The sequence below is a fragment of the Teleopsis dalmanni genome, chromosome 2, assembly GCF_002237135.1.
Source record: "Teleopsis dalmanni isolate 2A chromosome 2, ASM223713v2, whole genome shotgun sequence".
In the NCBI taxonomy this organism is placed as follows: Eukaryota; Metazoa; Arthropoda; class Insecta; order Diptera; family Diopsidae; genus Teleopsis; species Teleopsis dalmanni.
This window is the reverse complement of record NC_051847.1, coordinates 89059291-89084757: the sequence shown is the minus strand read 5'-3', so window position 1 is coordinate 89084757 and position 25467 is coordinate 89059291. Positions and strand designations below refer to the sequence as shown.

At 25.6% G+C, this 25467-nt stretch overlaps 1 protein-coding gene across 5 annotated transcripts; it reads left to right on the top strand.

The window, feature by feature from the left end:
• Window positions 1-12943: 12943 nt before the first annotated feature.
• Window positions 12944-23638, top strand: LOC119679599 (matrix metalloproteinase-14). 5 transcript variants are annotated; one of them, XR_005252414.1, is made up of 6 exons: window positions 13011-13347; window positions 13440-13972; window positions 14041-14417; window positions 14485-14563; window positions 20419-20925; window positions 23382-23467. XR_005252414.1 is itself a non-coding variant. In XM_038092051.1 (5 exons), exons 1-5 carry the CDS (start codon window positions 13100-13102, stop codon window positions 23537-23539), a joined length of 1482 nt encoding a protein of 493 aa, XP_037947979.1. In that variant the 5' UTR covers window positions 12944-13099; the 3' UTR covers window positions 23540-23638. The 5 variants fall into 5 exon arrangements, 4 of the variants coding, with proteins under 4 accessions (XP_037947979.1, XP_037947976.1, XP_037947977.1 ...); XM_038092051.1 differs by lacking the exon at window positions 20419-20925 and having other exon boundaries at window positions 12944-13347; window positions 14485-14650; window positions 23382-23638; XM_038092048.1 differs by lacking the exon at window positions 20419-20925 and having other exon boundaries at window positions 23382-23638.
• Window positions 23639-25467: the final 1829 nt, after the last annotated feature.

Genomic DNA, 25467 nt, shown 5'->3' with positions numbered 1-25467 from the left:
TAACTATTACTAAATAAAACTTTTTATAATTAATTGGTTATGCTTTATGCACATTTTTAGTAAATATTTTAATATTACTAAATATTATTAATATGAATCCATTTTGGTACTACATACTCTTGTACGTAAGTATATATATTTTACTTTGTAGCGCAGAATAATAAATTTTCTTTAGCTATTAATTAAATTTACACAAGATCCTTTGCATTTATATATCCTCAGCAAGTCATTGACCAGCTATGTGGCCTCATTACAAGTACTACCACTTATATACATAAATAATATGTATATATGTATAATGGAATATAAGATTATACGTATATAAAAATATATATACAATTCAAGTTGTTAAGTGTGGAACACATACTTTTTCCATCAATTTCACAGGAAAGAACGAAATTCTTCTTCTTATAATTTATGCATGTCCTAGCTGTGTTTATACGGAAGCAGTAACAGTTAAGGTGGAATAATAACGTCAATCAGACGATGTATTTTATATGAAGACGGTTGTATATTTATGTGGAATTATTGCCAGCTACTTTTGCATGTCTACCAGGAATAAGAAAAATTTTTACTACGCATTTAAATGTGGCAATAGTAAATTATTTCTTATTTAAACTAAAAAAAAAAACTTTTATTATTGAAAAATATAATTCAAGAAAAAAGTTCAATGACATATTTTTAGGTTAAAACAATAGAAATTAATTTTTTCTTATAGTACTTTTATTAATTTTAAAAGAATTATATAGAATATTTTATACTACATGTAAAGTATTATATTATGTGATACTAAGTAATAATTTTTTTGAATTTAATATTATATATAATTAAAGTAGTTAAAATAAGTTTAATACTACAGTTTATAGAGAGAATTGTATTTAAAGAAATACTTTAATTTCATGAACGAAACAAAATAGAGTCAGAAAATCTAAAAGTATCACTTATAATAACAATAAAATTGAATGGTATAAGATTCTGAAGTATCTGCACTTAACTTTGACTGGATAATTGATTCAAAAAGCTTACATAAAGATAACTGCAGAAGAACATTCGATGCACATAAATCTCTTCATTCAATTCTTAACACCAATTGACTCAATATTGAAAAACAAAGCATTGAAGCTGTTTAACAAGATGAATGACATACAAGTATAGCGCTTTCAATACCAAGACGCAATATGAGCATTGAAAAAGACATCAACGACAAACAATTTGACCTCTTACAACAAGATAGATAGCATCAAAATATAACGCCCCTTATACTACTGAAAAAGATATCATCGAAAAACATTAAAACCATTTAATACTATAAATAGCATCAAAATAGAATGCCGTCCTTACTTCAAAATAGAGTCATCATAACTCTTTCAATGCCACTATGTAAAGAAACCCAATAACAAAAGGAAGATGTACAGATAAACAGACTCTAATATAGTGTATACTAACTGCAATTTCTGAAATGGCTAATCCAAGTTTGTACATACTCTGAAACATTTGTTCGATGGAAGTCACAAAGTCACAATGGGATGGTACTTCACCATGGTTTTTTTCAATTACACTAAAAAGTTAAACTTTTCGTTTCAAAATCGATTTGCAGATCTAAGTATTCTGTTAGAAATTATTCAATTTCGGTTAACCGAAACAATGTATTGGAAAATGATGTATACTAGAGAAAATGAGGACGCTATCAGCTTAATAATGTTAACCTAACTAAAGAATAAAATTTTTATTTACGAATTTTCATATATTAAAAACATATCAATTAAAACAAATGTATTAAAACATACAATAAATCAATTATTATAAAAAATAATTTAATTTATTTATGCATTTAAAAATTTTATTATTAAGCTGCTATAGATGACTCACAGACTTCCTCAATTTCACATCCCTAGAAGTCTAAGAAAAATTGAAACGGTGGATGATGATAAAACTATCTTTTAAGCTTTGTATTGCACACATTTAAGAAAAACTTAAACCGTATAATTATTATCTTTGAAAATCTTAAAATAAGTTAAAGCTTGATTTAAGGTGGTAAGGTTAATGTTAAGTTTAATAAATTGATTATTTAAATCAGTATAATTATACTTATGTAGATGTACAAAGTCTAAGTACTGAAACTCTCTACTACTTCATATCAATTTTCTACAAATAATATTATTTTTATTTTAAGTAAATAAATGGATAACAATACGAATAAATAGTCACCATAGTACTCGGTTAATATATAATTAACATAAATATTTTTTTTTTAATTGCAATAAGTATGACTAACGCAAGTTCTCATTTATGCAGAATATATTAATCATACGCCCCGGTGTACGTAATTTATATGCAAAACTATGTAAAAAATATTAACGAATATTAACTTTGTTTGTTCATATATAAGAATGTTCTAAATTGTGAAGAGTATTTAAAGTTTTTAAAAGAATGATTCTTAAGATATAACAAGAAAACTTTAATTTTTAAAATTTGTTGGAATACCTGAGAGCCATTTAATTCTACTAAAGTTAAAAACTTTAGTTTACAAAGAAAAAACGAGAACATTTATTTTCATTTTATTGTAAATCACAACTTTTCTACTTTATGTATTTTATATACCTCACAAACTTTTCAATTTGCAATCAAGAATTTAAATATTTACATAGAGCTCATTGCAGATATTTGACCCTGTTTCGAAATGAAAGAAACGTCAAAGTCATGCAAACATACTACAACTGCAGACATACTCATTTGTAAAATTTTGAATGAGTACATAATAATATTAATTTGGTTGTAAACATCAGCACACAATTATGAGGTTTCGTAATGTTCATGGATGACACACCCATTTTGTGAAGACTACATTTCTTGACAGTAAATCCAAAGATAATGCACTTTGCATGTGCTTCGTTAAAATAGAAAAAAAATAACTAAACAATAAAATTACTAAATATTTTCTATACAGTAGTAATACAACTACATTAACTGTACTATATATAAACAATTAATTCTTTATTAACTCTAAAACTTTTACCTAAATAAATATAGCAACTTAGCGTGTTAACCTTAGACAGGAAATCAGTGGAATACATAGTTTTTTTATAAAGAATCTGCTTTATATTTAACAAAGCACAAACAAAAATACCATATGTAATGTTTGCATTATGCAGAGGTGAAGGCTATGTACATAAGTTGTCTTATGCATTCAAAGGAATACCAAGAATATTTAACATTTTTTTAGCATATTTAACACGTCATTTGCTGTTGAATAGTTTGTTCAGCCACATAGCAAGAGCCTTGCATTATGCACAACCACATTGTGCATTTCCCTTTTGTTCAGTTACACATTAACACACTAGAAGTTCAAAAACAGAAGCAACTGTGTCAGCGCAAGTATCCCAACGACGACTACGACGGCCTCAGAGTGCAAATAAAAAGAGGTCAATTCAGAAGATTTGCCCCTAAGTTCAACTACAAAACAGACGCTTTTGTTCACATTTTCACAAAAACTAAAAATTGTATACTTGTGTACTGTGTGTTGTGTGTTGTGTACTGTGTATTTGGAATAGCACATTGCCACTCCTTTGAAAATCTATTTAAGTTACTTTTTTATTTTCATAAATTTTTGTTTATGCCAAGTTCATTTCATCAAATGCCAAAGAAATGTTTCACGACTTCCGTTGTGTCATGCTGACATTTGAATTCATTTTTTGTGAATTTAAATAAACACCTTAAAGGGTTCTACTAAGAATAAAGTTAAGTTTTAAAAGGTGAGGGTGTAGAATAAAAAAAAATTATTATCCAGCACAAAATTGGCCACAATCTTTAAGGCGTTGCAAAATTATTAGAAACTTATAAGTAAATTAATCAAAAGATTTGGTTTAGAGAGTCCTACATTAGATTGATTTATAAAGGTCATCACTGGAACTTTTATCCCTACTTATGTAGTAATCTTTTGTGTACCCTACTCATTAATACTGTTTACTACTTTTTAATATATATTCGTTTCCTTGATACATGTACTGATACTCTCATATCTTCCTACTAAGATTAGAGCTGAGAATTGTTAAGACAATTTAGTCTAGTTATGTTCATATTCTATATAGACATCTTTGTTCTCCATAGATTCGATATAAATTAGATTTAGATTTAACTCTTTAGAGTTTAAGCGCTCTATATCTAATGTATTTAGTTATTGAAAATCTTGGCTCTTTATACATACGAGTATCTTACTTACTTAGTTGGGCATTACAGAAGAGTATTAGTCTTATATATAAAGTACGAAGTTTTAGAAAATATTAAAAAATTGGTTTGCTTACATTAATTTTATTATATATTTTGAGAGCTACATAAGCATAAGAGAACTAAATACTTTAACTTATGGTCGTTCTGCCCATTAAGCTTCAATGACAACCCGGTTAAATAACCGGGTTGTCATTATGACATGACAGCCGACACCTCGTTCGTTTGATAAGCCAGTCAATCCCCGAATTGAATCCATGTCATAATTTGTCATAATTCCACCAATTTTAAGTTTTAACTTCATATTTTTATAAATGCTAATAATTTAAGATATGAATGGACTTAACGCTTTCTAACTGTGAATATACAGAAGTATCGTAAAACTGACATTTGTAAAAAAGCGAGGCATGGGGAGGCTCCTAAACTATTCGTAAATGATGTTTACAGTTTTTATAAAAGAAAAATGAAAACATATTAATCATTAAAATAATCCATAAAGTTTCAGTCAATATCCATATACTATCCATATATATCCATATATATAAATATGTTTTATATTTCCTTAAATTAAAACCGGGAATGACATATTTTCAAGTACTGTCTGGATATACACATACCAATATCTTAAAAGTATTACCCCATAGATCAATTTTCAGTTTGAAATAATAACTCATTAACGGGGTGACTTATTAATTTTAATCCTAAAAATACTATGAATTAATGATATGAAAGAAAAAAATACAACGTTAGGAGGATAATGTACTGTGGTCATATACCAATGGATCAAGAATATCAACTACTACAATTTATTCTAACAGATGAAAGAGAAAAAGCATAGGATCGCGAAAAGACAGATGTTATGGCTGTAAAATATTAGACATGGGCAATACAAGGGATCAGTGAAGATATTATTGTTCCTTAAATAATATGTGCATATGAATGATTATAATATTATTTTTGAATGAATGAGTCTGACATTAATTATGATATTTCTTTTAATTATTTTTATGCATGATAAATTGTACTTGTTCTTTTTTGCATAGTAACTTAAAACAAGTGAGAAATAATTAATTAAATAAAACTCTTAAACAAAACCACCAAAAAACAAAAAAAAGGAGAAATTTTAGTGATAAATCTCTACTTTATAAAAACAATTTATCATATTTTAATTCTTCAACAACTTCCGTTTCCTAATAAAAAAAAAAACACAAACGAATTCATATTTATTTTTTCACTTTTAATACATTTTGTATATAATTCAATGTCTGACGCAGCAGCGATATGAAGTCCATAAAGATACCTTTAGTAACTTTATTCAGCGAACGAGTAATTGCTCATGATTCGTCATAAGAAATTGTGAGCTGTGGCATTATGATAAGTTCTTCAAAACAGCAAAAAAAGAACATTACTGTTATCTGAAAATAGTAAAGATAGTACCAGTTACAAATGATCTTATCAAGAACATTGTCAATATAAGAGCATTTGTGCAAATATGTGACACGTATATATTATCTTATCATAATTGATATTTTCTGATAAGGCTTGAAATGAATTCTTAGCCCTATTGCTAAATCAATAGAATTTTTTTTTTGAAAAAAAATATAAAACATTTTACATAAGTGTTTGCTTTAAAACCTTTTTTCAGTTTAAGAAATTAAAATTTCTAATTATTTTAATGAGGTCATTATATAAACATTTTAAATTAATTAAAACCAATTTTGAAAAACATTTTAATTTTATTTCGAACAAATCCTACATATATATATTTTTAAAAATAACCGTGTTTTATAAACATATTGATTTTAAAACCTGATTTTTTCCTATATATACGGCAACGCAATAGGCCAATAGACCTAAGTGGATTGCCGGTATATCCTAACCTAACCTATAAACTAGTCATAACTTCATATTTGAGGTCTCTATTTCATATCAGAATAAAACTATCTTTAACCTTCTCCAGAGCTCGCATATAATCATAATTAAAGCTAAAAATTCAGTTCTTTGAAATATATAAGAAGAACTCGTTGAAAAATATATATTCCATTTAACACATTAGCTTTAATTTTTTTATATTTTTTATGGAAAAAATGCTTTTGTGTAGTTTTCAGTTTTTTGTATAAAAGGATCAATATAGTAGAACATAAAAAAGCTTCCGATAAAAAAAAACTTCCAATAGACGTTTAAGGGGGATGGAGGCATATAAGTTTTCGTAATATGTTAAATTTTAGTAGAACATTTCAAAATTCTATCATAAGATTCTACAATACTCTAATATCTTTGCAATGAGTATGAATAATAATAATTCTTAGAAATTATAAGATAGTAATCAATAAATATTTAATTTTTATTAATTGTTTGGCAATTAAGAAATTTTTTCTGGTAATAACAAATAAATTATTTATAAACAATTATACCTTTCATCGTTTAATAAATTTAACAGCTTTCCAAGTTTATGAAAGTAAATCCTCAAAGCGTGTATTATTTAACTCAACCGAGTAAAATTACTTAAACATTTATTTAATTATTTAAATTACTTGCAAAAAAAATATTCAGTTTTTATAGATGAACATTTAAATCACGTTTAACACGGCATTAAGATTTTTCTTATAAAACAATGACTAATTTATGCCTTTCAAGTAAACAATAAATAAAGAAAGATTTAATAAACAATGGCATTTAATATAATAGTATCTTTTACATGTCAATTAATTATTTATTGGTAAATAATTGTAAATAAATTAAGCGTGAGTTATGAATACATATAATTGTGGTAAAATAGTCAAATTAATAGTTTTTTTTATTTATTTATACTTAAGTGCTATATTTAATATTAATAAATATATGCTAAAAGGTGAAAAAGTGTATTATTAACTAATTATTATAATTAATAATAGCAATAATAAAATCAAAAGTAATAATTATTAAAATTAAAATTTTTAAAATAAATAGTTAAGTCAATATTTATTACTATAACTATGAATATATAATTTTTTTAGCAACTTTCTAAACTATACTTCAGTATAAAAATATTCTACAATATTTAATTACTAAAAAAATTATTTTATATATATATAATTAAAATTAGTACAAAAAAGTTTGTATTAGAGTTTAGAATATTGCAATACTCATAGTCCCTAGAAAGTCAGTCTTTAGTTAATCATTCGTTTAATAATTCGATAAGCCCGATTTGAACCATTTAATAATATTTTATTATTTCATCAAAAAAAAAAAAATTGTTATATATAATAGAATTATTTAAGTTGGTTATTGTTGGATGTACAATATAGGATAGATAAAATAGATGCCAATAGTAGTCCATCTCATATGTGGAAGTGGAAGTATTGTGATATTACAAAAAATCTGACTGTAATTTTGATAAACCGTTTTTAGACCGGGAAACCCCCACTTTATAGTTAACACTTCTAGACACTAGCTGACTGTGCAAATTCTGGGTATGAATACATCTATACTGAATCGAACCTTTTGTCAAAGCGGATAATATGTTTAATGCAATACGAATATCGATTAGACATAAATTTAGATGACATAAGGAAATATGCGCCGTTAGTGAAAAGAATCCTTCTGATGTATACCAATCAGTAGTACACAACTTCCTTGAATGTAGTCCCTAAACGGTGTGCATGCCTATTTATCGTATAATATACTATTAGTATAAGGATAAATGACTTAGTGAAACCAATTACTCTATGATTAAAGCCAGACTTTGCCATTTGTATGATTAGGCATGAGAGTTTTTTACAGCTACCTACAGCTAATGTAATTGATATTATATTGTATAGTCCTGTGTGACTTTGAACTGGGCGTCGTTCCTAGAGTTGTCGCTTGAGCATTGCAAGTAACAAAAACAACTTCAAGAAGTACTTAAAAATAAGAAACACGTTACATTTTTAACTACATTAAACAATTATTTACGAATAATTAAATACAAGAAATATTTCCAAGGCCACTGCTGATGGATATTTGACAATACTCGAAACAACTGTATGGGCAGCCAAAAATTCAATTAAATAAAATAACATAAAAATAATTTTTGTTATTGTAGCTCACTACTGTTCGAAACTTCTCCATTAAACCATTATTTGTAATAAACACAGCGAAACATATCGCTATATAAAATTTACTATAAAATATAAGAGCTCTATTTTTCATCTGTCATATAATTAATTTTCATTACATTCAATTTTTATTTATAAAAATCAGATTATAATGTTTATATAATTCCCTTTGTCATATAACAGAGATTGTAAAAATTGAATTATTACTTCAAATATATATGTATATAATAAATACAATTAAATCGGCTTTCTCATGTCAAAGGAACTCGAAAACAATTTACTTTGTTCGTTAAGGTCTATTACGTTGTTCAAAATGTCCGCAGAGCGCCATCTACACGTATATATAAATGTTGACGTGTCTTATAAACTCATGATTTGCACTCACGTAGTATTAAGAGTACAAAAATAGTTGAAAAAAAACATTTTAAAGTCAACAAAAAAAATTAATTGTAAAATTACTATGTAATAATTATAATGTATTATAATGTAAAAGTGGAACTTGTTTACAGAACTGAATTTTTATATGGAAACTACTCATTTGCAACACAAAGAAATTATTTAAATCATGAAAAATAATAATAAAAAAATATTAAAAATTATTCTTAATTACACATTTTCCGCTTGTTCGAAATAAATCAGTGTTTTTGTTTAATTTCCATATTAATACTAATATGACGACTATATGGGATCGAAATAAAAAAAAATTGTATAAATTAAAAAATTACACAATTGCAGTGTCATTCGATCAAAGTTCATTTACCTTTTGCACTGTTTCTGTGTAATTTATGTGAAAAGTTGAGAATTTTACACGCTGTTTTCTCAATTTATGTCGATTTTTTCGAATTTGTGGATTTTGTGCTGAAAACCCTTTGTGAAGCACGACAACTCCAACTTCCTCGCTATAAATTCGTCGGCGTTTTGGTTTTGATAGTTTCGAGTTTATGCAAAACTTTTGCCACAATTTTAACACAAACAAGCAAAACAGACACAAAACAAACATTTTTATTACGCAAATTGTTCGAAATTTTGGTGCTCAAAGCGAATTTAAAATGTACGTCACACACTTTAAAACGTGTTTGACATAATTATGAAGATGGCTAATGGCTTTAATGGACTGCCAATATATGGCACATGTTCACCAAAACAGCAGAATCATTAATTAAATTATTTATTTATAGTTTTCTATATACTCTCAATTATGTATTCGCATTTATATTTACTTAGGTTACGATTAATAAAATTTACTTCAGAAATTAAAAAAAAAAAAAGTTATTTAGTTATTAAAGACACCGAGGGAGATCCTATACTCAGGTTGGAACGGGCACTGCCTTAGGTCACAAGCCCCAGAGTGGTAACCTCTAAGATCTTTAAGATCTTTTTTGTATTAAAAACTTTGTGACAGCAAATAAAGGTACTTCACTATTTCTTTTTGATTAATTTTTGTTTTGTATGTCCAAAAATCTTGTACTAGTAATGCTGTTAAGCAACGTCTTCAGTTACTCCAGTGGACCGAGCTTCTAAAACGACCCTGATGAATTCGTACCTCTTCTGTTAACTTCATAATGGTAGTAATAAGTTTGAGCTTATTTCCGAATATTCTAATGAAAATTAAATAAAAATAATCCAATAGAACATAAAATATAAGCATTCAAAGTAACTATCTTTAAGAACCAGTCTGATTATTGTTTATCACTTCATCAGACTAAGCAATAATTGACCTCAGATCTGCATACCTCCCCGAGGAGCCTGTAACCATTCTGAGATTTGATAACGCGGTGTTGGTAAGTCTGTCGTATTTATTTTTTCTAAAATATAATGTCTTTGTCTTTTCAAAAAATTCAATGGTAGTTATTGTACTATAAACTAGTGCCATTACAATATATTAATATCCAAATATAACCACCTAATAAACCAAATTTTACCTCAATGAAGTATCTGTAAATATGTATGCTTGTTATTAGTAAGTTTAACTAAAAAGTAAATAAATAAACTATTTATTTCATTTTTGTGGAAATTATTTTTTATTTTCATATTTCTCTGACCACATCAATCAAATTTTATACACCAGAGTAAACAACTGTGAAGGATAGTGCCACTTATAACTAATCATGTCATTATTTAAAAAGCAATAAATTAAGACAATTGGACAAAATTTAGGACACAAAAAAAATATCTATATTGACTTCTTAATTTGGAATATTTTTTTTTATATATGAAATTCTTCTTCATACCTCCGAAATTAGTATTCAAATAATAATGTTCGACACAACTTCCTTTCCTTTCTATATGAATGTTGTGTGTAATGCGATATTGTCACTTCGAGAACTTATTATGGTTATCTCAGTCAATCAAATGTCGACTACATATAAAATTGGAAACTTGCCTCAAATCACTTTTTAACCTTCAAAATGTTTCTCGATATACCTAACGTGCATTTCCCTGTTTTTTTTTTATTTTTATTTTATTTATTTGTATATATTTTTGATTTTTTTACAAACTTACGGTTTATTACAAATTAAGATGTACATTAAGATTTTTTTACTAAACAATTTGGCTTTTAAAAATGTTATAATATCCGGCAGTTGCTTTATACTTAGCTGTGTTTTGGTTGGAGTTATAATTTATTAGTTCATTTTATATAAATTTTAATAATTGTGGTAGTTATAAAAATTATGTATGTTTTATTTTTATAATGTTAATGCCGTAAACCAATTATTAAAAAAAAATGACGACAGACCATGGGTATTTGACAATACTTAAAACACCTATGTGGTCAACCAAAAACTCAATTAGAAATTAAATTTCATATTACTATTCAAAAACCATTCTATGAACCTATTGTTTTTTATTTAATTTAATTTTTTAATTACCTGAGTCTTTGGATATATGTTTTAGATTAAATTGTTCGTGTATATATTTTAGAGCTCAGCTACTAAATTTTGAACAGAGGGTTCCTGCCAATTTTGAAGCGTAGACTTGCGTTTCAGACACCTCAACCAACGCAGTACTTAACTTGTAATATCCTTTTACATTAAAAACAACGAGTAGCTTGTATCTGATCAGTAATATAAGTACATAATAAAAAAATTTTCTAAATAAATTACTCTACTTTTAACCGTTTTTGTCTTCTTGGTTGTCCATACGAGGTTGTGATGTTAACAGCTTCTGTCTTTACATGTTGCTACTACCTCAGTTTGTGATATATTGCTTTCTTTTTTATTTCTTCACCGACTGTTGACAATTTTAGATAGCGGTATATATCGCTATTTTTAATATACCATGGCATTTAAAAATGTTCCGTAAAACCTTGTTCTGGAAACATTGAATTATTTCGACATTACTTTGGTTAGCGCTGCCCCATAGTTCAGCGCCATACGACTATATAGGTTTTGAAATTTGATTATATAGTAAAATCAGACTTGATATTTTTTTAATTTATTGTTTTAAGCTTACTAACTTTTTGCTTTTATTAAAATAAACTGTAAGCGTATATATTTATATATTTATTAATATAAAATTAACTGCTATAGTTATTATTATTAAACATCAATTCTATTTTTGAAATATTTTTTTATATAAATTTTTTTTAAATTGAATGTATAAGAACAAGAAATTGTATTTATTACTATTTATTCCTTTTCTATTTAAAAATAGTTTTATCGTCATATTTGATTTTAAATAAATTCAATTACAAATCGTATCTATTGTTAAATTATTCTAAGCCATTTTCTTGACGCAACGTAAAATAAATCATACGCAAAAGTGCATCATATATTATATGTTTATATATACAATATAGTATATAAATTCATACATATATTTTGCATATATAATAACATTTATTTACACAAACGACATTTACCGCATTTAAGCATGCAGCAAATGCACCTCAATGTCAGTTTGTGGCACGATTGCATTTGTTAGATAGGAGGAGTTCGCCATTATCTGATCGATATAAATCACCATAATGTGGACTCGTGTATACACACAATGCAGTCATTCCATAAATTGAGAAATTTAGTTTATGAATTTCAACCAAAAAAAAAAAAAAACAAAAACAGCAGAACATAAATGATGAATCAAGTCCTGAACAAAGTGATATTATTTATAATTTATTCAGTTTATTGTTATAAGCCACAATCCCAACCAAACAAATGAGAGAACGATTTTATAAAGAAATTGATTAATGTTGACACCTTCTGGAATACGCATAAATATGTCAGGAATTAAGAAAATTTTTACAAGTGATTCTTCTCTGCAGGTGTGGACAGGACTTTGTGCTTATTTAATTTCACTTGAAGTGTTCCTTAACGATTTCGAAAATCAAAACAACGTGAACAAATAGATGAGGACTGTGTAAAAAATTACATAAATTTTAAAATTATTTACATAATTCCAATTATCTTCTACATAATTAAAAAAAAAATAACTACTTCTCAACGGATTTATGATATAATCAAATTTAAAGTTAATGTAGCTGAGGTTATTATGTATGAAGTTCAGAGGTTTTGGAACCATTTTCAAACTTTATCATGATATCTCATATACCTCTTCATTAGTATAAAATTTTATTCATTAAGACAAATAGTATTTATTTATTTAATTAATTTATTTATATGATTTTCCCTTACCATTTACAGATTTATTTATCACAATTTGGTTATTTACCCGCCTCAGCACGGAATCCTACTAATGGTGGTCTGCTCGATGCAAGCACATGGACAAAAGCGGTACAAGATTTTCAAAGTTTTGCTGGCTTGAATACTACAGGTGATTTAGATGAGGAAACACTACAATTGATGTCCTTACCACGTTGTGGTGTACGTGACAAAGTCGGCTTTGGCACTGATAGTCGCTCCAAGCGTTATGCATTACAAGGCAGCCGTTGGCGTGTTAAGGCTTTGACTTACAAAATCTCAAAATACCCAAAACGTTTGAAACGCAACGATGTTGATGCAGAGATTTCACGTGCCTTTAATGTTTGGAGTGAATTTACTGATTTATCTTTTACACAAAAAACAAGCGGACCAGTACATATTGAAATTAAGTAAGTTCATTAATAGTCATATAAATAATTCATAAATACAAGTAATTACTTATACATTCCATATGCTAATCTTTAAACTCTTTATGAAACAGATTTGTTGAGAGTGAACATGGAGATGGTGATCCATTTGATGGTGTTGGTGGCACATTGGCTCATGCATTCTTTCCCGTTTTTGGCGGTGATGCACATTTTGATGATGCTGAACTTTGGACAATTGGTTCTCCAAGAGGCACAAATCTATTTCAAGTAGCAGCACATGAATTTGGCCATTCATTGGGTTTGTCGCATTCAGATGTACGTTCAGCATTGATGGCACCATTTTATCGTGGTTTTGAGCCAGTATTTAAACTTGACTCCGATGATGTACTCGCTATACAAGCACTGTATGGACGTAAAACAGCTGGTCCTGGTAGTTTCCCAAGCACAACGCAAAGACCATCATTCGCACCACCAAAAATACCTAGAGATGATCTCATTTGCAAAGATCCCAAAGTTGATGCCTTGTTCAATTCTGCAGATGGTCAAACATATGCGTTTAAGGGTAATAAATATTATAAACTCACAGAAAACTCAGTTGCTGAAGGTTATCCCAAAAATATTGCTGATGGTTGGCCAGGTTTGCCAGGTAATTTATCAGGAAAAAAAAATTTTAAATATACAAAAATTATTAATTAATGCTTTTTACTTTAACAGGCGATATTGACGCAGCATTCACATACAAAAATGGTAAAACATATTTCTTCAAGGGTACGAAATACTGGCGTTATAATGGACGCACAATAGATGGTGATTATCCTAAAGAAATTAGTGATGGTTTCACAGGCATACCTGATCATTTGGATGCTGCGATGGTTTGGGGCGGCAATGGTAAAATCTACTTCTTCAAAGGCAGCAAATTCTGGCGTTTTGATCCACTTAAAAAGCCACCAGTTAAATCAAGTTATCCCAAACCCATTTCAAATTGGGAAGGCTTGCCAAATAATTTAGACTCCGCTTTACAATACACAAATGGTTACACATACTTCTTCAAAGGTGATAAATACTATAGGTTTAACGACAGAACATTTGCGGTAAGCTCTAAATAATATATATGTTTTTTTTTTAATTTACATCACATAATTTTTTATTAAAATTTAGGTTGATACTGCTGATCCACCATTCCCACGCCCATCAGGACATTGGTGGTTCGGTTGCAAAAATGTACCAACGACAACAGGTAATATAATAGAGGATTCAGAGGAATCAGAATTGCGCTCGTCATATAATTTTGACGAAAGTGAAGATAATGTATTCTTCGATGCAGGTGAGTGGAACCGACCAAAGACTACTATTTAAATTGCAAAAAATTATAAGAAAAATAAATACACTGAGACACAAATAACAAACAAAAAAATACACAAAGCAATAATATTAATTTAACTTGTTGATCTCAGAAAAATTTTTTAAAATAAATTTTACACAGTTTTCAATTATAAAAATAAATAAAATATTATTATCTATGGTATGTTATATTAAGTTCTTGTAGTATTTGTTATGTTTAAGTACACAGCACTTTTAATTTATTTGTGATTTTTATGTTTCATCTTATATTTATTTACACTTTTCAACAAAATTTCATTATTAATTTATTTTAATTTATTTTAATTATCTTAATCTTTTATTTGTTTCATTACCAATTTTCTATTATTAAATTTTAAATTCCTATTGTAAAAAATTGTTATTATAAGTTCTTGTGTTCTGATTTGTTTTATATGGTGTTAAGCAAAACCTACAGTACCTCTACATATTAAATATATGTTTTAATAAATTTATATATTATTATACATTTATTAATAATAATAAAATTCAATTTTAATTTACGTTACTTTATGTGTTAAATTTAATGTCATCTTTTCTATATAAATATCCTTCCTAAGTGGTGCATTGGTATGTTTACTAATAAAAATAATCTTGCTTTAATATAATAAATATTTAATATCTAATTAAATGAAATTATAAAATTTTTATTTATTTAATTAAATGATTAAAGAATATTTTATCTTTTACCAGAACATATGACAATCACTAAGTTATGAGTAAAATATTTATTGTAAGTAAATTTGTGCAGTTTTCAAATAAAATGTTATTTCCTAAAAAACAACTTAAATCTTAAATTGAAATTTTTTAAATGTGTGAAAAACATTAATGGCATATGAGTTTTTGAGAAATTTTTTAATTTTATTCTAAATAACATAATGTTAAAAATATTTAATAAAATTACATTAGTTCAATGTACTACATTTGAATGTACTAACAAATCACTGTACAATGTCCTGCTGTTATTGATGCTGTTATGTTACTATTACCAAAAACATATTACAGTAACTGTCACTGCTATAAGCATGAGATGTACCATAAGTGAAAACTAGAAGTTAACATCAATTTAGAAATACGCAAATTAATTAAAAATTTATTAAAAATTTTATTTAATTTAGTTTAAATTTTTTTTAATTTAAATTGCAAATTAATGACGTTACTTAATTAAAAAGTTTATTAGCAAATTTAATTTGATGTAGTTAAAAATTTTGTTGTTCTTCTTAATATAATTTACTTGCTAAAATCAAAGACAATCGATGATAAAGTCCAATCATTTTTTCACGAACTTAGATTCAACAATCTTTCGATATATATTAACTGATACTGATTTATTAAATTTGAATTAATAAAAATAATTATGAGATACATATCTAAGTATTTGATGTACAAAACTTGAACAAAAATACTTCAAGTCATTTAAAACGAAATATTGTTCATTATTGCACATTTGGTTATTCATTATATCTAATTAAATATTATATAAAATTACTATTTATTTTACTTAAAATCCAAAATTTTGAAATAAAAGTTTCAAACCTTACATTTCAAATTAATGTTACACCTAATATCTTAAGATAAAACTGAAATATATTTCAAATATATTAATAAAAAATAACTCGTAAAATAATATTAATTTAAATATGACTCCTTCTTTTCTATGTAATTAATTTGTAATTTGTTATTTGTACAATTGTTTTTTAAATAATTTTCATTTACTTCATTTGATTAATATTTTGTAAAAACTATTTCCCTTTTCAATACACTCTCTTACAACAACTAAATTTAGCATACCATTTATAAGAAAAATTAAAACTTTAGTAAATACAACAACAACAAAATTAATATATTAAACACAAAAACAAAAAACAATACAAAAACTTAACAAAACAGAACTTTTAAACAGATTCCTATTGCTATGCACCAAGGCAAAAGAAGGACAAAAAATGGTAAACTGGTCGGTTTCACTAACCTCCGCGCAAATATATTTAACTTAAGTTAACAGTAGAATGTTCGCAAATAACTTAATGCACTTTAAACCACTAACATTGCAAGTTAACAGTAGATTTAAAATTTAGTTACTGCCGCATACTAATCTGTAAAAAAACTTAATATTTATTTTAAAATTTAAAAACAGAATAAAATAAACCAATTTTCGTAATGTGATATTTTAGACTTTATTTAAACTCAACTAATAACTTAAGCTATTAAATATAAAAATAATATAAAAATTCATAAATAAAAGCAAAAACATAGATTTTTCTATGTTTTTGATTAAAAAGTTGTTAACATTTAAATTATATTAAATTATATGAAATTATAAAAATTAACTAAATTATTTTTCTTGTTCAATTTTCGACCATATATGATTTTTATTCTGTTTTTATAAATATTTTGTAGATAGTTACTAAAAATATCAAAACAATTTAATACTATTTATTTTTTTCTATATATATAAAATAATATTTTATAAATAAGGCAATCAGCATGCAACTAACTTAGAACACCCAAAGTATTTTAATTTGATTTTATTAAACTTTTATATAAAAATAAGACATTATCGTATCTATACTCAAATTCTGTTCCATTTCTATTATTTCTACATTTTTTCTATGATATTAATGATATATTAAATTATATTCCTGAAACGAATTTATAAATTAAAAATACGTAAATACGACAAATTATATTTTTATTGGTATTTTTTAAGAATTAATTATAAATTATATTAATTAATAAAATTATGAAATAAGATAAAAAAAATTTAAGTATTTCTGCATTTAAATTCATACAAATTTAATACAAATCTATAAAAATTTTGTTTAAAATTTTTTTAAAGTTTATTTAAAATTTCTTTTTTATACTCTTTAAACGAAAATGTTTATATATATTATATTAAGTTTTTCAAGATCTAAGTAACGTAAGATCGACTAAGTAAGATCGACAAGCTGAGTTCATTTTCTGCTTTATCCCAAACTACTCCCTCAGTTCTTGAGATAATCGAATAAAAGTTTGCACACATTTGTCGAATCCGATGACTATTCTATAGCTGTCATATGTACTGACGAATCAACGGTTGCTTTTTAAAATAAACTTCCTTTTTTTGGTATTCATTTCAAATATGAAACTTGTGTATCATTTGGGAATGCAACCAGTGTAGTTAAAATAGAATTGATCAGCTTTGGATATATCGCATAAATAATCCGGCGTTTTGAGAACATGTTTTTATTAGAAAAAATTTTTTAATTTTCAATGCATTCACTTCACATATTCTTTAGATTCATCTTATTTAATAAAAAACTCTTTAAGTTTATAATGATTTTACTCAAAGCTAGCTAACAAAATATTAGCATGAAAAAAATGTATAGCAGCTCTTAGAGTTATCATAAAATATATTATATTTTATATATATGTTAAAATATGTTATCACATATATAAGGAACAAAATGTAGATTCAAAATTCTATGTTTAAACTCAACTGAGCTCCGCAAAGCCAAAGCTTATATCTTCACTTATCTAAATAATAGTGAACAACCTTATTAAATGACCTTATTATAAATTAATTCCATTAAAAATGTACAATTTTTTAATTTTTGGTATTTAAAAACTTTAAAAATAATTAGGCATTTTTTATCTTTTATATTAATATTTATATATTATTATATTTATATAATATTTATATTTATACACATAAATATGTATATACAAATAAATACAAATATATTTTTTTATTTATATTTAAGAACAAATAAAAATATTAAGTTAATAATATTAAAGTTTAAACTTTATACTTCAATTATTGCATTTTGAATTATTCATATTACATTAATATGTTATAAAGAATTTATAAAAAATTAGTTCATTTAATAAAACCACTAATTTTGTTATATAAGTTCTGTTTATAAAAAATTAATTTTATATTTTAATATATAAACTTATTTACATATACTTTTCATATATATTTGTTTTGTTATAATCAATATTAAATGTGTTTAATTTTTTCAAGCTTTAGATCGATTTTTTAAAAATTATATTTTTATATAAAACATATATTATATAAAAACAAATTTTAAATTTAATAAATAAAAATTAGAGTTGTTAACTTTATATTTTTATTTAATATATGTCTTCATCAGTAAGTTATTACAAAAAAAATATATAGATATTACACTATAATTACCTGTTTTTATCTATATATGTATTATATGTATAAATATTTTTTTTTATATTTATTCAAAACTAAAATTTTCTTATATTTTTATTGTATTTAGTAATAACATATTATTATTTTTAAACCTTGTGTCATGGTTTATATGACACAACCATTTATATTTATTTTATTAAAATCAGTTTTATATATTTTTATATAACATAATATAATTATCTGTCTCTATCTATATATTTGTTAAATTTATATTTTTACACATAAACTTATGAACACATTTAGATTTATTTAAAACTAAAACTTTCTTATATTTTTCTAAAATATATTTTATAAATATACTATATGTTATTATTTTTAGACTTTCTTTTATGGAAAATGTTTATGAACGTTTTACGATTTATTTTAAAACTAAAATGTTCTTAAATTTTTCTATTGTCGGTCTTAATAATAACGAAAAAGAATTTAATACAATATATCTCTATAAATACTAATAAAATTTTCACCAAGGGCCTAACGGACCCCCAAAAAGCTGTCACTTTAACTACTAATTCTATTAGTCCTTTTCCCTTAAAAAGAAATTCTACCATTTTATATACGTATATTCTTACAATTGAAAAGTAGTTTTGAGACTCTATTACCTATTCGAACACCCCAACTACCCAACTATTTTTCCAAGTGTACTTAGTGTGTTGCGTAAAAAGTATTTATTCTCACCTTGCAATTTTGGCACTAAATTATATTTATATTTTATTAATTTGTATTTATATATAACAAAATTTTATTTTCATAAAACAAAATGCATGACAATAAACACAAAAATATGAAAAATGTAAATCAATTAAAATTTTTGACAAAAAAAAAACAAAATTTGCACGTTTCTCTATTATTTCTCTAACTATTAACTATTTTAATGCCACGCCCACATATCCCATACCCACTTTTGTGTTTGCACGATATTCAATAATTAATACAAAATGAGATTTGTAAATATGTAGAGCAAGCATGTTCCTGTTAAAAAAAAACAACAACAACAACAACACTAAAAACAATCATTCTTAAATGATAATTAAAAATTTTAAAAACAAAATCTCGCATTTTCTAATATATTTTTACAGGAGTAAAGAAACGTGGATAATCAAATAGTAAACTCAGTTCATAAAATTATTTATTAAAAATGTGAAAGTGAACAAAATCTTCACGCTTGTAGCTTAATATTGTAATGCTCTTGCTCTGTAATGTGCTATTATGTGTGTATTTTGTGTATATATATATATATAAATTAGTGCATATATAAAGTATCTATAAGGAAGTTCTTTAGCGCACTGTCAAAGTATTTTGAAATTAGCTTTCGCACGCTTCTTAGATTTGATATCAAACTAGAAATTAGAGTAAAATGTTGAGCGTTTTAAATTTTTAAATAATTTTATTAATTTATTTTTGTGATTTTTTTTTTAATAATTTCATAACAATTTTAATTTTTTTAATTTCAAAAACTATAACGCGAATTCCGTGGTATAAACAAAAACAAAAAAAAAATTGTTGTAAATTCATAGTCCCAAATATAGGCGGAAGAAATTATCCGGGCTGGATGTGGAATATCGCGAATTCGTTCTTTTAAAAATTTTTATTTAATATTTAAATATAAATTTATAAAAATTCCTATAGCATAAAGTTCGTTAGAATTTAACAAAAAAATTATTATACAAACGTGCCGCTCTCAAATCTTTACATAAATATATTAAATAAGTTCATTGTGTCGGTACGAAACCAGCCGTAATCGTATAGCCCCTAAAAAGAATATTGCGTGCAGCTGCTGCCTCATGCGTGCAACACCCACCGTTAAAGGTAAACTCTCCCAGCGAGTCCAGTATCTCTCTGGTGTGTTCTGTGCTTTAAAATTTGTCCAATCGTCCAATGCTTTGTTTCGTGCTGTCGTTTATATATGAATTGTGTGTGTTGCAAGCTGACATAAATACCAATGCCAACCCAACATAAGTACCAAAAAGCCAAAGTCTGTCATGAATCTGCCAAAAAAACAGCGCCAATTGCAAACCAAAAAAGTAGGTTTTCATCAATTTTAATTTAATATTTATTTTATATTTAATATATAACAAATAAATATATACTTCATAAAATATATATATAACTACATATATAAATCTTATAACTACATAATTATTATATATAACAATACTATATATACATACATTGCAATGGGATTGTTTATCATTGTTTGTTTTATATATAAAATATATGATTAAAATTTTTTTTTTATTACCAAAAATATAAGAGCAAGCTTTTTTGTGGTTCGTTGAATTATTACTAATATTAAAACAAAAATATACATATATATATATAAAATTGGTGAATCAAAATAAACTTTAAACGCAACTTGGATGCATGAATACACTAACTTCATATTAGAAAGTTTTGAAGGTTCTGAAAAAAGAGAATGCCAAAATCATTTCAATCATTCAAACAAATTGCATACCCACTACTATAGAGACCTATGTCAAATTATTCATATTCTCATTATCAGACCTGCTACGTTCTTGTTTATGAGGATTTTTAGTTTCTCTTGTCAAAACCTCTCAATTTTTTATCGACATAGTCTATCATATAACGTCCATTTGGTCGTACTCTGTCTGTATCCCATAGTATCCCAGTAGTGGCAAACCGTTTTATAAACGTATGTCATATATTGTAAAGTTAGTCGATGTGCAACGAAAGAGTCTACTACATCATACACTAATTCGTCTTCTCCATTTGCAGTTAGATTCTAGAATAACTGCTGATAAAATAACGTTGATTAACTATTACCTAATTTAAGTCAATAAAGTAGTATATTTACAAAAATATATTTTTGAAAATATTTATTTTATTTTCATAAATAAATTATTGGTTTTCTCTCCTCTAAACTCTTAATAAGGGAGGTTCATACTCTTATCAAAAGTTTTTCTAATAATTTTAATAATTCTAATTTATTTTTTTTTTTTAAATTATTACTATTTTTTTACACGTTTTGAAATGTTTTTAATAGGTACATATCGCTCGTTTTCGCTTATTAGCTATATCGATTCATATAAATCAATCTGTTTAAATTATCCGTAATTTCCAATTATAATCTAAACTACAAGTAATTATAATAAAAATTTTACAGATAAAATCATTAAATAAAATTTTGACTTTCTAATTATATAAAGGTCTTAGGTTGTTCTTAAATATATAATAGTTCTTACATATATGCTATTTATTTAAAAGAATAGAATCGAATATTCTCTGCCGTATCAAGCCATTCTCATGCCATAGTTTATTCTTCGCTATCTGAAATCACTGTATAGCATAATTTGTCCAAACCATCTTCTTCATTGAGATTCCATAAATCGAGTGGTGAACTTACAATTTATACAATCTGAATTATTCTTCTAATCGAATTAGACAAGCCCAGTGTGCAAGTTATTTAAAAATGTTTTAATATTATTAAAAGTGTTGTAAGTCGAATTTCTTGATTTACCTTTTCTTCGCTGTTAAAAGACTTTTTTACTAGAGCATCAACAGCTACATCTATAATGTATCCCAACCATATTATTTAATAAGATTCTATGAATCTAATTTAGTATCTTCTATCAATATTTATATTAATTTTATATATTAATCTTAATCTTTTAAATTCCCGTCAAGAAAATAGAGTCGTTACAAAAAAAATCCATTATCGTAAAGTCGCAGCTACACAAATCTTCTGTTACCTTGTGGATATATATTTACTATAGCATTTTTTATTGATGTCTGTCGCAGGTCTATGTGACCTTTCCAGTTGCATTTTTGCGTTATTATTTTCTCAACATCAAAATAATAACTAACTACTACCAAAATAATATCAAGTTAATAAAAATATTATTTCAAGTTAATACCAAATTAATGCCAAGGTGGTAATAAAATAATATCAAGATTATATCAAAATAGTATTATAAGATAATAATATTACCAGGATTAATAATACCAAAATTAATAATACCAAGATTATATCAAAATAATATTCCAAGACAATGCCAAGTTAATATCAAGATGATATTAAATTAATATCAAGATAATATCAAAATAATACCTTATAAATACAAATAAAAAACTTTCTATTTGAAATAGAATTACTGTCCAAGAACAGAAATTTCTATTCTAAGTAGAAAAATATCTGATGAAAATTGTTTTAAAGATTTCATTTAATAAATTATTATTTTTTTTTAATTGAACTATTATAAATAATGTATTATTATGATAAACAATCCTTTATTAATTATTTTTAAAAATTTTTACTATATATATAAATATAAATAAATTATATTTTAAATTTATTTATTTTAAATTTTTTAAATTCGTTGTTACACTTAGCCTTATAAAGCACAGTTATAAATATTATCATTATAGTTTATTAATTTTTTATATATATTATTTTTTTAATTAAAGAAAAAACTCTTTCAATAATGAACTCTTTTTTCTAATTTTTTTTTTCTAAAAAAAGGTGCTGGCGATCATCAATCCAATGAGCCCTCCGAATTCGACAAGTCAGGTCAGAGCAAATCTGGTGCCCCAACACTACTCAATAACATGTTCAATATATATATACCGACAGTCATACTGGTAGCTCTATCAAAATTCTTAACATCGATTATGAGATAAAAGCAATTAAAAAAAATTTAGGTAAAAATTTAGAAAAACACAAAGTGTGAGAGTCATTAATGTAAAAGCGCAGAAAAAGCAATAAAATAAAATTTTAAATTTTATTTAAAATTGCTTAGGTCTTATTATTTAATTAATTATCTATGTTGTTAAATAAATAAATTTTTTGAAGCCGCATAAAAACAAAAACACACAAGCAATGAAATATAAATTTAACTATTTCGATCTAAATTACGAATAATACAAAGAAACACTAGTGCCTTTAATTTATATACAAAAACAAAATTAGAAATTAAATATTTGAAAGTAAAATAATAAATTATATAAGAATGTAAATATTTATATATAAAATGAATTGACTTATTAAAGAAATGCATTAAATTTTTTGTTATTGTAAACATTCCAAAAAAGATAAAATGTTCAAATATTGACATATCAGCAAAAAAAAAAGAATTTTTTTACAGTCATCTAAATTAAATTAAATTAAAATTTGTTTAATTATAAAATTAAATTTTTAACATTATTAGAATAGAAATTAATTTCAGCTAGGAACCGATTTTTACATAGGACTTTGCAGGAAGTATTACAAATTAACTGGAATTAATTCTTTTGCGGGAATAATCTTTTTTAGTTATGAACTTGTGAACATTTTTGTAAAATAGCTTGTACATTATTAAGTATTAGTTTTAAGATATAAGTATATATTTATGTAGTATATAAAATAATATAAAAACCATTTATGCGATATTTTGTCGGAATTAATATTTAACTCCGAATATTATGATTATTATTTTATATAATTTCATTTTTTATTTGAACTGTAATAATCAAACACTGATTATGACTAAAGTCATATAATGTAATAAAAAAAAAATTAAAAACAAATGTAAAAAAATGTATAATAAAAATAAATACAAAAGATGTACACTTTTTTCATAAATTTTTTTCTTATTGAACAATCTTAAAAAATTTATATAATATATCACTAATAAAAAACATCTATTTCATGTCAGAACTGATACAAAATCAGTTCATATCATATCACATAAGATTGCATAGATAAGATGACGTATAGAAAAATTAACGGATTGTAGATTATTATAATCAAGCCGCATTCCATCAGGAACATAGACTATTTACATAGAATCGCCAAGTATTTCTATTTAATGCTAAATATCTTAATTCATTCAATGATATTTGTTAGTTTCATGCGGATTAGTTCTTCTCCAAGTGGTTCGAGACCTGCCGGGTCTTCGATTGCCTTACGGGTTTCATTGTAAGGCAATCTGACAGACCTCTTTGTAGGATTTTCTTAATAAGTCCCCGAGTCAGTTGTATTTTCGTCGTATTATTTGCACATTGTTTTCTTGGTTTGTGAGTTGCAACAGTGTTTCCTTGTCCACCACACAGGGCCTCCAAATTCTCAATATATTTTGCCGACATCTGTTCGCAAAAGACTGCAGCAAACGGCTAATTTCAGTGCTCACCAGCCATGTTTCGGAGCTCTACGGCAGAATTGATTTGACACATGCATTATATACATTGATTTTGGACTTCGGAGATAGTTCGCTTGAGCTCCAAATATTACGGAGACTTGCAAATGCAGATCTTGCTATGTTAATACTGCTTCGTACGTCGGTGCCTGCAATTCTCATTGGATTTATTATACATTGAAAGCAAGAGACATTTTCAACGGTTTCAATGTTGGTCATACTGATTGTGAAAGTGGAAGTTTGATTTGACTTAATCCTGCATGCCTTTGTTTTGCTTATGTTGATCCGCAGACCCACTAGTGCGGCTGTAGATGAAAGAGCATCAATTTTTGCCTACATATGCTCTTTATTTAAAGAGAGTAAAACTATGTCTCGACGTTTTCGAGATGTTGGTTGACCCTCCATAATATGTCCCTTCTTTCGACAATGACTTTT

What these genes read in the sequence shown, in the direction of transcription:
- LOC119679599 (XM_038092051.1), top strand. Translation starts at nt 13,100, where the DNA reads ATGTCCTTACCACGTTGTGGTGTACGTGACAAAGTCGGCTTTGGCACT. An exon ending in TTAACGACAGAACATTTGCG is followed by an intron (nt 14,418 to 14,484) that starts GTAAGCTCTAAA and finishes ATTAAAATTTAG; the next exon opens with GTTGATACTGCTGATCCACC. An exon ending in TAATGTATTCTTCGATGCAG is followed by an intron (nt 14,651 to 23,381) that starts GTGAGTGGAACC and finishes TTCTAAAAAAAG; the next exon opens with GTGCTGGCGATCATCAATCC.